The sequence below is a fragment of the Microcaecilia unicolor genome, chromosome 2 (assembly GCF_901765095.1).
Source record: "Microcaecilia unicolor chromosome 2, aMicUni1.1, whole genome shotgun sequence".
In the NCBI taxonomy this organism is placed as follows: domain Eukaryota; kingdom Metazoa; phylum Chordata; class Amphibia; order Gymnophiona; family Siphonopidae; genus Microcaecilia; species Microcaecilia unicolor.
In genome coordinates this window covers 586190234-586203820 of record NC_044032.1, presented here as the reverse complement: position 1 = coordinate 586203820, position 13587 = coordinate 586190234, and the positions used below count along the sequence as shown (strand labels likewise).

The following is a 13587-nucleotide window of genomic DNA, read 5'->3' as shown; positions in this document are numbered from 1 at the left end:
TCAAGCAGTCAATCTGCGCTTCTGGATTTCATCTCTAATACCTGCATGAACAACTCGAACATACTTTTTTTGGGTGATCTCAACCTCCATTTGGATAATCCCACCTCTCCAGATGGATTGGAAAGTGTATCTAAGTTGTTTGGGTCTGCTGTATTAGGTGTTGCACAGTCAGTGTTCCAAGATGAGATTCTGTTCTCCCTGTGATTCTGCAGAAGAGAAGTAAGCTTTGTTTTCTTTTTTGTCGATAGCAATGTATTGTTTTTTCACTTGGAATTTTTGCACATCCTCCCTTAGGTGGCTCATAAGGTAGGGATTTAGTTCCTTCGTGTTCCTTATGATTTCATCTTTTTGTACAGTTGATGTATAAGTTTATTTCTTAGTTTCTGACTAGTGCGTTTGCAGAGTTTGTCTGCATAGTCAGAATTGTAAGTAGTAGCAAAAGGATTTCTGATCTTGAGTCCTTTGGGAATGATGTCATTCTTCTTGCAGATTGTTTCTTTTTCCATAAGTTTGTTTATTTGCTTTTTCATGTGGCTATATGTGTTATTTTCTGATTTGAAGAAGGGCTACCTTCAAAAACTAATCAAAAAATGTATTGTTAGTCCAATAAAAAAGGTTTAATCTTATTTTATTTTCTATGTTTTGTTTTATTTCTCTTTATTACCTTCAAAAGTGGACTAACACAGCTACCACATCACTTTACTCAAGATGAGACTAAAAAGAAATTTCAGATACTTTATAAAAGTTTTCTCACAATAGAGCTATACCACTTAAGTACAATGGGTAGTGGTTCCAAGTGCTGAAGGCATAAAGTCTCTGTATGAGAGCCAGAGGCATTCTTCTATGTTAAATTTGCATCTAGCTAATATAGGGGCCATCTACAAAAGTACGTGTTAAATCTGAGCTTCTTGCACTGGAAAGTCCCAGGTTAGCCTGTAATAAGCCCAGATTTAGGGGTTCTCTTACTAAGCTGCGCTAAAAAGTGACTGGCTATAGTTTTAGCATGTGTGGATTTTCAACATACTCTGTCCACTTTTTAGCATGGCTCTAAAATGGCCAAAATTAATGTTGATCACCACAACCAACACTGATATCCCAACTGCAGACAACCTTGCTAAATACTTCAATGAAAAAATAATAAACCTACGCATAATGCTACCTTAAGACAACACGGACGTCCAAAACGGCATCAAAGAACTGGACCCATCCCCTGGAGAATACCCAGCAGACCGAATCTGGTCAAATTTCACTCTCTTCACCACCGACACAGTTACCCAGGTGATTAAGAGGTACTCAAATAGTCAAATGTCAATTGGACACCTGCCCCAGCTACCTTATAAAATCTGCCCCAATAAAATCCAAACTAATGGAAGGCTTGGTAACCAAACAACTCAATGATTACACAGACAAATTCACAATACTGCATGAATCCCAATCAGGATTCTGCCCCCTACACAGCACCGAAACAGTATTACTTATTCTCTTAACTAAATTCAAGAAGGAAATAGCAATAGGTAACAGCATACTTCTCCTTCAATTTGACATGTCCAGTTAATTTGACATGGTTAATCACAACATACTATTAAGACTCCTAAATTACTTTGGAATCAGTGGAAATACACTCAAATGGATCAAGGGTTTCCTAACCACAACATATCATGTGAAAGCTAGCAAAAACATATCATCACCTTGGAAACCAGACTGCGGAGTACCGCAAGGATCACCACTATCACCGATTCTCTTCAACCTCATAATGACCCCACTAGCCAAATCCTTATCCATTCAAGGCCTTCACCCATTCATATATGTTGATTACGTCACAATATATATCCCATACAAACACGACCTGGCAGAAATCGCCAATGAAATCAAACTCAGTCTAAGCATCATGGACTCTTGGGCAAACGCATTCCAATTAAAATTGAACAAAGAAAAAACACACTGTCTCATCATCTCTTCCCAATACAACACATATAAACCCCAAAACATAAACACCCCAGGTTATACCCTTCCTATCACAGACAGCCTGAAAATTCTCAGAGTAACAATCGACTGGAACCTCTCACTTGAGAACCAAGTGAAATCTACCATAAAGAAAATGTTTCACTCTATGTGGAAACTTAAACATGTGAAACCATTCTTCCCAAGGGAAATATTCCATAACTTGATACAATCAATGTTATTATGCGGGTTGCAAAGAACAAATCATAAAGAAACTTCAAAGCGCTCAAAACACAGCAGCCAGGCTTATATTTGGAAAAACGCATTTTGAAAGCGCCAAACCCCTCTAAGAAAAACTGCACTGGCTCCCAATCAAAGAGCGTATTGCCTTCAAAATCTGCACCATGGTTCATAAAATTCTTTACGGCGAAGCCCCGGGATACATGACAGACCTTATAGATGTGCCAATTAGAAACATAACAAGATCAGCACGAACATACCTAAATCTTCATTACCCAAGCACCAAAGGACTCAAATACAAATCAACGTATGCATCTAGCTTCTTAAGCGCACAACTATGGAACACTCTGCCAAAAACAGTAAAAACAACATACGACCACCTGAACTTCCGAAAAGAACTAAAAACCATCCTGTTCAGGAAGGCATATCCCACTGACCCAACATAAAAGCCTGAACACATGCAACACAACAAAACCATAGATCGCAATGGACACACCCCTACCTCCCACTTCCTAAATTTCCCCCAATGTATCTACCATACTTGAACCTTATTCTATCATAATAACACCTTGTATTTGTTCATACCGAAACTGTCAAACGCCATAACGGTCCTATGTAAGCCACATTGAGCCTGCAAATAGGTGGGAAAATGTGAGATACAAACGTAACAAATAAATAAATACAATTCTACTTCTTCCATTAATGGCCACACGCTAGTTTCCAAATTAGCGAGTGGCCATTACCGCCTGTAAGGGCTCACGCGCTACTCGTGCAGTAATTGGGCAGCACAGCAATGTGCCTGTGCTGCCCGATTAACATCAGGAATGCTTACTCCCTGCCCTCTGTGCTAGAAAATAAAAATTATTTTCTAGTGCAGGAAATGGCACACACAAAAAAATGCAAAAATACCACAGGGTGTCTGGGCGGACCCGGTGGTAATTTTGTTTTGCTATACACTACCTGTGCAGTAGCCTTACCAGACTTTCGTAAAAGGACCCCTTAATATGATACTTTTTAGGGAATTTCCTTTTTTTTGTATTTTCAGGTCACACATTAAAGTTGACTTTAGTGTGCGTTACTTGGTAATGCAGGAGCACTTGTGGCCTCATATTTAGGACTTGCCAAGTGTTCCTGCATTAACTCTGCATTAACCAATTAGCGTGCAGTAATCTGAAGGTGCTTGCTGGTTAATGCTTCCACCCATGATACCATCATCCCAAAAATATATATATATTAAATAGTTAACGTGCGGTTACCGTGCACAGAAAAGGGGAAAATAACGCAAAACGCTTTAACACATATTGTGGAAGTCTGTTTTCCCCTGCTAAATGCATGTTAAGGGCCCAACATGATTTAGTTAAGGGCCCTAAAGTATGTTATTGACCGATTATTGAAAAGTTATTATTAACATAAGAAAATGAAAGCTTACAGTAAAAAAAAATATATTATGAAATCCATTTTTTAAGTAATGATTAATTTCACACTATGCAATCTACAGTATTTACTAAGCTGCATTAGACATTTAGGAATAGATTCTATAGCCTAAAAAATCAGTGCTGAAACAAAAAAATCAGCACCAAAACGAAATACATCTAGACATATTCCATAAAGTATGCCTAAATCTCTGTACATTTTATAGAATACAGCAAGCGCCCGTCTGCATGACTAAATTTAGTTGCACTTATATATTGAATCAGCTCCCACTCACTTTCCTTCTAGCAATATACTTCAGACATTTATTTCATTTCTCTATATCTTAGTGACCTCAGTTGTGCACATTACCAAATTTACTGAATGGCAATGGATCCCGTACACCTTTCCTCATCGGTTCACTTTACCAATATTTTTACTTTTTATCACTATTCTTCACTTTTTAAAGTTTAGTTAAAAAATACTCATCTTAAAGATACATCGGACCCAGAGGTTGATGTTACTGCCCGACATGCATGTTTGACCCTTATCAGGGCTGTTTCAAGGACTGCCCCCTACAAAAAATACATACAGATTACCTTCAACGATTCAGTGGCAGAACTATAAAATTAAGTACTCCTACCACCCCACCGCTATATATCTTACTCACCCTTTGCCGTTAAGCGCCAGCTCTGCCTTAAAGTTAAAGGATCTTCTCCTTACAAAGATGGCGACGGCGTCCTCCTAACCCCATGTTGTATTCTACTAAACCTGACGTCACCCACTCTTCATCCCGGCTCCTGATAGGACAGAGCTGTAGAACTTTACCCAACTCTATATAAGAGATGCCCACTCCAATTCTTCATTAAGACCCAAAGGCATAACAGACTGTAAGGTAAATATATACCACTGCTCCTTAAAATTTAAAACCTTACTTACTGATCCTCCCTCCGCCCTTTCATCTACATGCTCCTGAGAGGGGTGACGTCAGGTTTAGTAGAATACAAAATGGGGTTAGGAGGACGCCGTCGCCATCTTTGTAAGGAGAATATCCTTTAACTTTAAGGCAGAGCTGGCGCTTAACGGCAAAGGGTGAGTAAGATATATAGCGGTGGGGTGGTAGGAGTAGTTAATTTTATAGTTCTGCCACCGTATCGTTGAAGGTAATCTGTATGTATTTTTTGTAGGGGGCAGTCCTTGAAACAGCCCTGATAAGGGTCAAACATGCATGTCGGGCAGTAACATCAACCCCTGGGTCCGATGTATCTTTAAGATGAGTATTTGTTAACTAAACTTTAAAAAGTGAAGAATAGTGATAAAAAGTAAAAATATTGGTAAAGTGAACCGATGAGGAAAAGTGTGCGGGATCCATTGCCATTCAGTAAATTTGGTAATGTGCACAACTGAGGTCACTAAGATATAGAGAAATGAAATAAATGTCTGAAGTATATAGCTAGAAGGAAAGTGAGTGGGAGCTGATTCAATATATAAGTGGATGATATCTAAAGCCCCATGGTGAATATATTGGAGAAGAAGCCATTGTGATTGTTTTAAATTTAGTTGCGGGCAGTTACGCCAAGTGAAACTTGATGTAAATGCCGATGCCTAAATTATATGTGGACCGGGTGTATTCTATAAAAATGTGCATTGATTTTAGAAATGCCCATGACCTGCTCATTCCACGTCCATGGCCATGCCCCCCTTTTCAACTATGAAACTTAGAATTTATGTGCATCATGTTATAGAATGTGCTTAGACAGTTTTGCGTGTAAATTCTAATTAATGTCAATTAGTGGCAATAATTGCTTACTAAGTGGCAATTATTGGTGCTGATTGGCTTGTTAACCCTAGAACGCATGACGTTAAAAATATACATATTAACGTCATGGGGGCCTTTTAGGCCCCCATGCACATAATGTAGAAAAACACACTTAAATAACTTTCACAAGTTTATTTCAAAATTGCTCAATAAAATATGAATAGTGGACAACATTTTAATTATAATTTTTCACAGAAAACACCAAAAAATCTTTTTTTTCCCAAATTTCACGCAAAGACATGAAAACACACAAAAATGCATAGAAATCTATAGCAAATTAGCTGCAGCTACATTTTTATTCTAACTTTCTTTTCTATTATATTAGTCTTCCAAACAATTCTGACATGTTATTTTTTCAGAAGAGTGTTCTTTGCAAACAGTTTCCTTACAAGTGGAACAATATCACTCAGTTTTCCTCTCTATGTTTCTTGGACACATGAAACAACGCTTTCGTTTTCTTTCTCCTGGCTCTGGAGTAATCTGAAACTGTACGCCACACCGTTTCATTGCTTCTTTAGTTTTCTTTGGCAAGCATTTCAAGTCGCTTCGCTCTATCATGTGAGGTATTACAAGTTCATGACAAAGGTCCTTCAAGAATAAGCGTCTCCTGTCCTTCCTCTGTGCATGAAATTCAGGATGAGTTTCTATATAAACAATGAATGAATTTAGGGCTGCTACATCAAGCATATTTGAAAATAGTACTACAGGCCATCGTTTTGTTTGCCTCTTACACGAATATTCTCCCACCATCTCATCCATTTTATCTACACCTCCTTTTGTTGCATTGTAATGCAGGATGATTTCTGGTTTCAATTTTTGGTTATTGCTGTCAACACTGCAATCGTGATGCATGGTACTGAGTAAAATTACAGATTTCTCCTTCTTTGCCTTGTAAGATACCAAAGTCGCTTTGTTATTGAATCCAAAGACACTCTCATAAAGTGCTCGCTGACGATTGTGTTTGAGTGCTGCTGGAATTTCTCGTCTGTTTTGCTTTATAGTACCAACAAGTGTAATAGCTTTTGCAAGCAGAAAATTGCCTAGTTCAACATTGGTGAAATAATTGTCCATGGTGATGTTTCTACCTGAATTGAATATTGGAACAGGAAGAGTTTTGACTATTTCAGACCCCAGATCCTTCTGTACTGGTGCACCAACCTCTTTGCCACAGTAGATTACGCCATTTATGCCATAATAATTTGCAGAATCACACATCCAGAAGATTTTTATACCGTACTTGGCTGGCTTGCTGGGCATGTATTGTATGAATTTGCAGCGTCCTCTGAACGGTACAAGTTGCTCATCTACAGTAACATTAGTACTAGGATTGTAAAGTTTTGTGCAATTTTTGATAAATATGTTCCAGATATAACTGATAGGGGCTAATTTGTCTGTTTCAAACCTCGCTGCACGAGTTCGCTTATCATCAAAGCGAATGATCCTTCTAATTTCCTCATATCTGCCCACTGACATTGTCGCCTTATAGTGTGGATCAGAAAGTGGGTCCAGAAATAATTCTCGTATTGGGACATCATACGATTTTTGACTCCCTGCCAGCAGGAAAAGTCCAATATATGCATAAAGTTCCTCTTTTGAGATATTTTTCCAGGACTTATTTTTTGCTGAAGCGATACATCTTCCTTCTAGGTTTGAACATAATAGGACCTCTTCTGCAATATTGTCAGAAAAATAAGTACAGAATACATCTTTAGGGGTAAAGTAACTGGGACTTCCCACAGCTCCTTGAGCCTGTCTCACAATATTGTGTATTGGAGTACGTCCGACTAATGTAGGATTACTGTCCCAAAAAACATTCGTTTTGGATGTTCTACTTATCACTTCTTGAGGATCCACTAGATTCACTTCTTCATCATCAGAAGAATCACTGGATGAGGATGTTTGATTAGCTGGTGGCAGATATTCTTCATCAGACAAAGATAGTTCACTTTCATCATCGCTTTGAAACATAATCGCTTCAATCTCTTGGTCAGTCAGACACTTGGAGGAAGACTGTGCCATTGCTGACTAGATGTTAGAAAATGAAACAGATTTCCTCTCAACAGCTTATCTTATCACAGGTCCTTCAGCAATTAGCTCACAGTGTATACTGTCCTCAGTGTTCAGAGGACCTGAGGTGATGTCATGGCCTTATCACTCCCTCCAAAAATCACATGACATCCTCACATGTTATTATCCACACCCTGGCCCCTCCACCAGCATTACTGAGTACAAATAAAGTAACTTGAGACACAAACACTTCTGAGAACATGATAAAAACAGCGGGGGCCTAAAAGGCCCCCAATTCGTACAGATGTAGTTTTCACCAAACAAGCATTGTTACACCATAATGCCTATGAAAAAAAATTATATGAACAACTGGATATTATCAACAATGACATACTTGAGGAATACCTTGAGTTTCAAAATTCTAACTAAAGTAATTTTGCAGATAATAGCAAAAATGTAAGCATGGGGGCCTAAAAGGCCCCCAATATGCGTTCTAGGGTTAAGTAATTAAGTTGCATACACAAATCCAGAATATGACTGGATTTGCGAATGCAACTTAAGTCACATTATATAGAATCTGTGGGTTAGGAAGATCATCTGTAGGGATACGAGGACCGTTTCTGTTCCTTAACCAGGCCTGAATCCAGATTGACATGGATCTAGCCAGTTTCTTTCTTCTAGCCAATCATTATGTTTTGTGATGTGATGTGATGTTTTTGTTTTATACCGCTAACTCCCTATAAACATAGGTTCAAAGCAGTTTAACAATCAAAACCTTAAAAAGGGTTGAATTGTTTACATTATTATGTTTTCAACTGTTTTCTGAAAGAGAAATAATTATTAAACCCACGTAATACTTGGGGTAAAGAAAGCCAAAATTGAGAAATTTGAAAACAGAATGATGATACCAAAATAGTTAAGCTCTGGAACTCGTTGCCAGAGGATGTGTTATCAGCAGTTAATGTATCTGGGTTTATAAAAGGTGTGGACAGGTTCCTGGAGGAAAAGTCCATAGACTGCTATTGAGATAGACTTGGGGGAAGTCACTGCTTGTCCCTGGGATCAGTAGCATGAATCTTGCTACTATGTGGAATTCTGTCAGGTACCTGTGACCTAAATTGGTCACTGTTGAAAGCAGGATACTGGGCTAGATCCAGTATGGTCTGACCCAGTATGGCTATTCTTATGTTCTTATGTTTATATCTAATACCATTAAAGGAAGGCAATAGAAGACAAAATGGATCTCTGACTGTCAAGTGTCCACGAATATGAGGAAAAGAGACTAATTTAAGAAAATATTCCGGTGCAGAACAGTCAAATATTTTAAAATGAAACATGCCAGTTTAAACATAATCCTAGACCGGATAGGAAGCCTTGTAAGGTAGCATGCAAGAAGCAGAATATGGAATGCAAACAAGGCTTTACCCTTGCTTAGGGTGCCCAGTATTTTATTGTTTTTGTATTATTACCTTTTTACAGAAATAAATTACAAATAATATACCTGTGTAAGAAAAAATGAGATATTCCAAAATGATACTAACCAAAAAAAAGAACACTACAAGAAAAAGAAATATATTACGAGATCTCATACCAGCCCTCAGAAATGGGAGATTCCCAACTACAAGACAAAGGAAAACTTCCATGCACAACAGGAAAAGGAATAAGAAATTGTTGAAGCTAAGATCTATACCTGTCAATGGCTCTCTAACACTTCTTGGGAGCCAGGCTCTCTCACCCACCACCCCTCCCTACCTCCATCTGGTACCTGATCTCCAGTAATTTTGTTTGAAAGAAATATTGTTAGCTGTTGTGGCTAAAAACATAATGAATTTCAGCCAGTTTAACTAAGCATTTGCAAGGGAAGCATAAGAAAAATAATCTTCCAAACTGCAAAACTGTTTTTGTGTTTTCTGAGTAGCCTTAGAAATATTAGGAAATAACCTAATACAGTCCTTTATTTGGAAAAACATTTTGAGAAGCCAGTCTCTGTCCAATTCCAGAGCAACTGTAATGAGCAAAGTTGCTATCCCAACCAGATCTGTATTAGACCTCTCCAGAAATCCAGTCATATCCAGGCTGTCAAAAGAAATAGGAGAAGCTCCGTCCTGTTCTCCTCCTGACTGTTTCTTGGCAGATGGAAGGTAAATACCCTGGAGAGTGGAGGCACTGACTCAGGAGTGATCTTTAACATAAAAATAGCAAAGGACTTGAACAGTTCAGTAGGCGAGACAGATGGGATTCTAGGGAAATTTAAAAGATGTAAATTCCTCTTCCTAATAGTATTCACCAAAGCCTCCAGTTTCTAAAAATAATATCACAGAGTCCTTCATTAACATTGAATCCTCACAATGAACTTATTTCACAAACCCTCTTGAATGGAAACCTTCTGCTTTAAATCAGTCACTCCTTACTCTTGTAAGAGATCCTTTTGCTCAGTTTCTGCAAATACGTTGTCTTGGCTCTGAATTTGCCCAGCAAGAGACTGCTCAAAAGACACCAGTCCTTGCCATATAGACTCAAGAATATATTCCTTTGGTCTTACCAGGACCAAAGTAAATTCAGAAGAAACTTATTCCTGCCCTGACCAACTCATAAGAAAATCATACTACTCTCCAGAGCAGTAGTGATGAAGTTTGAGGTCTAAGGGGAATCCTACAATATAGCATGCAACAGGGGACTCTATCCAGAGCCCTTCGCCCCAACAAACACACACACATTCCAGGTGAAGAAACAAGCCGCTGGGTATCGATATGCTCTTCTGAATACCTCAGTGCCGTTCCCATCAGGCTCTTACTGACACAATGCCTCCATCTGCCCATAAAGGGGTCCTTTTACCATCCCATGCTAGAAAGTGGCCAGCGATGCGATTAGCACATGGGTTTGCCGTGTGCTCCGGCCACTTTCTAGCATGGTGGAAAAAATGCCAGAATTGTAATTTGTGTCAGTAAGGGCTGTGCACAATTGGCACACGGCTATTCCTGCCTAGTCCCTTACCATCACCTATTTAAATGGCAGTAAGGGCTCACGCGTTAATCTTGCAGTAATTGGGCAGTGTGCGACAATAGCCATGTGCTACCCAGTTACCGCAGGGTATGCCTAAGCCCTGTCCCTGTGCTAGAAAATAATTTCTATTCTCTAGCACAGGGATTGGTGTGCACTGATCACAGCAATACCGCGGGATGCTTCAACTTTCCCTGCAGTGGTATTGTTTTGCCATGAAGTAGCCCTAATGCCCTTTAGCAAAAGGGCCTGATAGTGAGCAGCCCATAATTCCAGCTGCACTGGGCCGAATGAAGGTGTTCATCGGCTTCTGAGCTTCAGCTGGCTTCTGAGCAGAAACTTGTAGCTTGGCGTTACATTTGCAACTCATGTGAAACTCACAGGTAAACTTTCTTTTGCAAGAAATGTATCCAAACACAGCAAGTGAAATGGTGGAAGGATGTCTTAGTTGTCCATCAAACAATACAATAACATTTGTTGATGAATTATAAATTGTCAATTTTTACAAAGTTTATTTTAAGTATCCTGGTATATATGTTAGATAATGTTTACTCTTGGAAAAAATATCATAATGAAGGATTACATATTAACATACCCAGGCGCTCACACATCTGCCACAGGTGGTGATTTTGAAATCCCCATAGAGGTCCTTGATGGCACCGGTTGTAAAGAAACCCTCCACCATCAGCAGAATACCATAGACAAAGAATGCAGCTGCAATGCCATAGATCACATACTTGAAGATATCAATCCTGTAAAAAATGAGAATAAATTATTGTTCGTATTACTGTCCAATGCTATTCCTGAAATATTCAAGACACCAAGTAAACCTCTAGCGTAATGAACTGGCTTTCTCTGCAATACAGGGAAAGGGGAACGTAAAAATAATACATTATTGTTATTAAGAACAATAGCTGAACCATTTACCATTGTTGTGAAGGATGGTGTGTTAATCTAGTAGGATTGGTATGTTAATCTAGTAATATATCTTCCTAGATATTGATGATAGAGGAAAATTGGTTTCTGTAACTTAAAGGATTCCAAAGGAAATATCCGGACTGGCAATCAATCCTACCCCAGCCACTAAACACCAGGGAAACCCTGATAGGTCCTGAGGGGGGATCCGTGGGGGAGAAATTAGGACATCTGGAGTTCTGAAGGATATTCAGGAGAAAGGGAGGGAATCTTTTCTTGGGGTCTGAGGAGGTCTTCAGAGATGTTGGGGGGGGGGTTCTTGACTGGGGTCAGGGGGGTCTGCACAGCTCATTTGAATTCTGATGTCTTTAAAATACTCTCAGGTAGCAGAATAATGTGGCTTGGAAATTGAATGCAAGTTGTGTTATTTATTTACTGCAGGAGTTACTAACCAATGGCACTGAGTTATCACAGTTTAGCAACTAGTGGTAAATTAAGTTGCAATCAAATGCAATATTTTAATGCAGCTTAGTTACTACCCCCTAAGCTTATGAGTTTATGGATATATTGATTTTATCCACTTCGTTGTATCAGAAACAAATGGACAGAAATAATTGATAATTGTTTCACAATCTTCATCTTCCCAGACTTTATCAGTTGGCCAGTTTTTATGAATACTCTCCATATGTTCAGATGTTGAAGTATAAATGGCAAGCAGTTGTACAAATGTAGAGGATGATAGACTAGTATATGTGATTCCATACTCAGTGATAGCTTCTCAGGTGCACAAGTGATACAACATTGATCCAAGCTATCAGTTCATCCACATTTTACTTCTAAACCTTTTGTATCATCTATAAGAAGTCTTAATATCCATGATAAGGTGGTTAAAGCTATGTTTCCAGAATAGGCACATAAGAAAAGAAGAAATTGTGAGTCATCAGCCATATGGCTCCTGTTCTTTTTGTTTACAAACCAGTTGGGGGAAAGACTGGATAAACCTAAATAATGGATACAAAATAAGTTCCAGACATAATACCACTTTTTGACAGATTGGGTAGTTTACATTATAGTTTGCCCTTCTCCATTGGTATGTGTTGGTAGAACTAAGCAAATATTTAAAATTCATTTCAATGAACATAAATCACAGATCAAATGCCCATGCTTATGCATTGTTGAAATTTGAAATATCAATATAGTGGTGGTAATGTTTTGTATTTAGAGCCCAAAGTATAAATTGAGCTTTCTGTTAAGATCTCTAAAATCTTGTGCAATTAACTAGGAATTTTTCAGAATCAGGACTGAGGGGGGAAGTTATCAAGGTGTTGGAAATGGTAGGCTCTTTAGGGGGTCTAGGGCCCTTTGGGGTGAGGGAGTGGTGAGGTTAGGACCTTTTGGGATGAGGGGGTTGAGAGAGTTTGTACCATTTCAGGGCTGGGGCTTAAGCATAGGAGAGGTCTAAAGCTGGAAGAGGTGACTAAGGCCCTTGAGGGGGTAGGCAGTAAGCCGGGGGGGGGGGCTGCTCTACCAGCCCAAAAGCATTGGGTTGCAGCTTTGCTCCCAGGAGATAAAATAATCCCCAAGATTTGTTTTGTATCGCGTTACTTTGTAATCCACAATTTAAATATCACTGCATTTGGTCAAGCCATCTTGGGACCTTTTAAGTCATGTTAAGGGGCAAATAACATGACATATCACTAACACAGCTTGATAACTTAACCCCTGAATATCAAGTAAGCTTTGAAAATTCACCCTACTCTATAAGACACACAATTGCATATCTTTAAAGTTTCTGCACTGAAATGAACAATCTGTTAGTTATAATGCAGGATTTTCCCATGCGTTAAACCCATTTCTAGCATGTCCTAAAATAGAGCTTTTTTTATTTTTGAAGCTCCAATGCTAATTTTTCCATTAGGATATGGCACCTGCCACAATATTAACATGAGAGCACTTACTGTCTCCTTTTTAGGAAGGTGCTAAGTGCTTCTGCGTTAACCCTGCGTAATCCAGTTAGAGCACACTAATGTAAATGTGCTAACTGGATAACACTTCCATGCCCATTCCCGGTACCCATGCCATGCCCCTCCCAAAATATTTGTATAAAATAAATAGCATGCAATTAGTATAGGCTGACAGGCAAGTTACTGCAAAATTATTTAATGTGTTTAGAGATAAGCCTTTTTTCCTGCAATGTGTGTTAGCACTTTATAAGGTTTTATGAAAATGTAGTTTTGTTTCTCTTAGGGGTCACA

At 38.8% G+C, this 13587-nt stretch overlaps 1 protein-coding gene across 1 annotated transcript in view; it reads right to left on the bottom strand.

Moving 5' to 3' along the window:
• Positions 1–13587, bottom strand: part of GPM6A (glycoprotein M6A) — a 151441-nt gene that overhangs the window by 90495 nt on the left and 47359 nt on the right. Inside the window, exon 3 of the mRNA XM_030192218.1 lies at positions 11013–11169. Within this exon, the coding sequence (XP_030048078.1) occupies positions 11013–11169 (157 nt within the window). The remainder of the gene's footprint in view (positions 1–11012; positions 11170–13587) is intronic.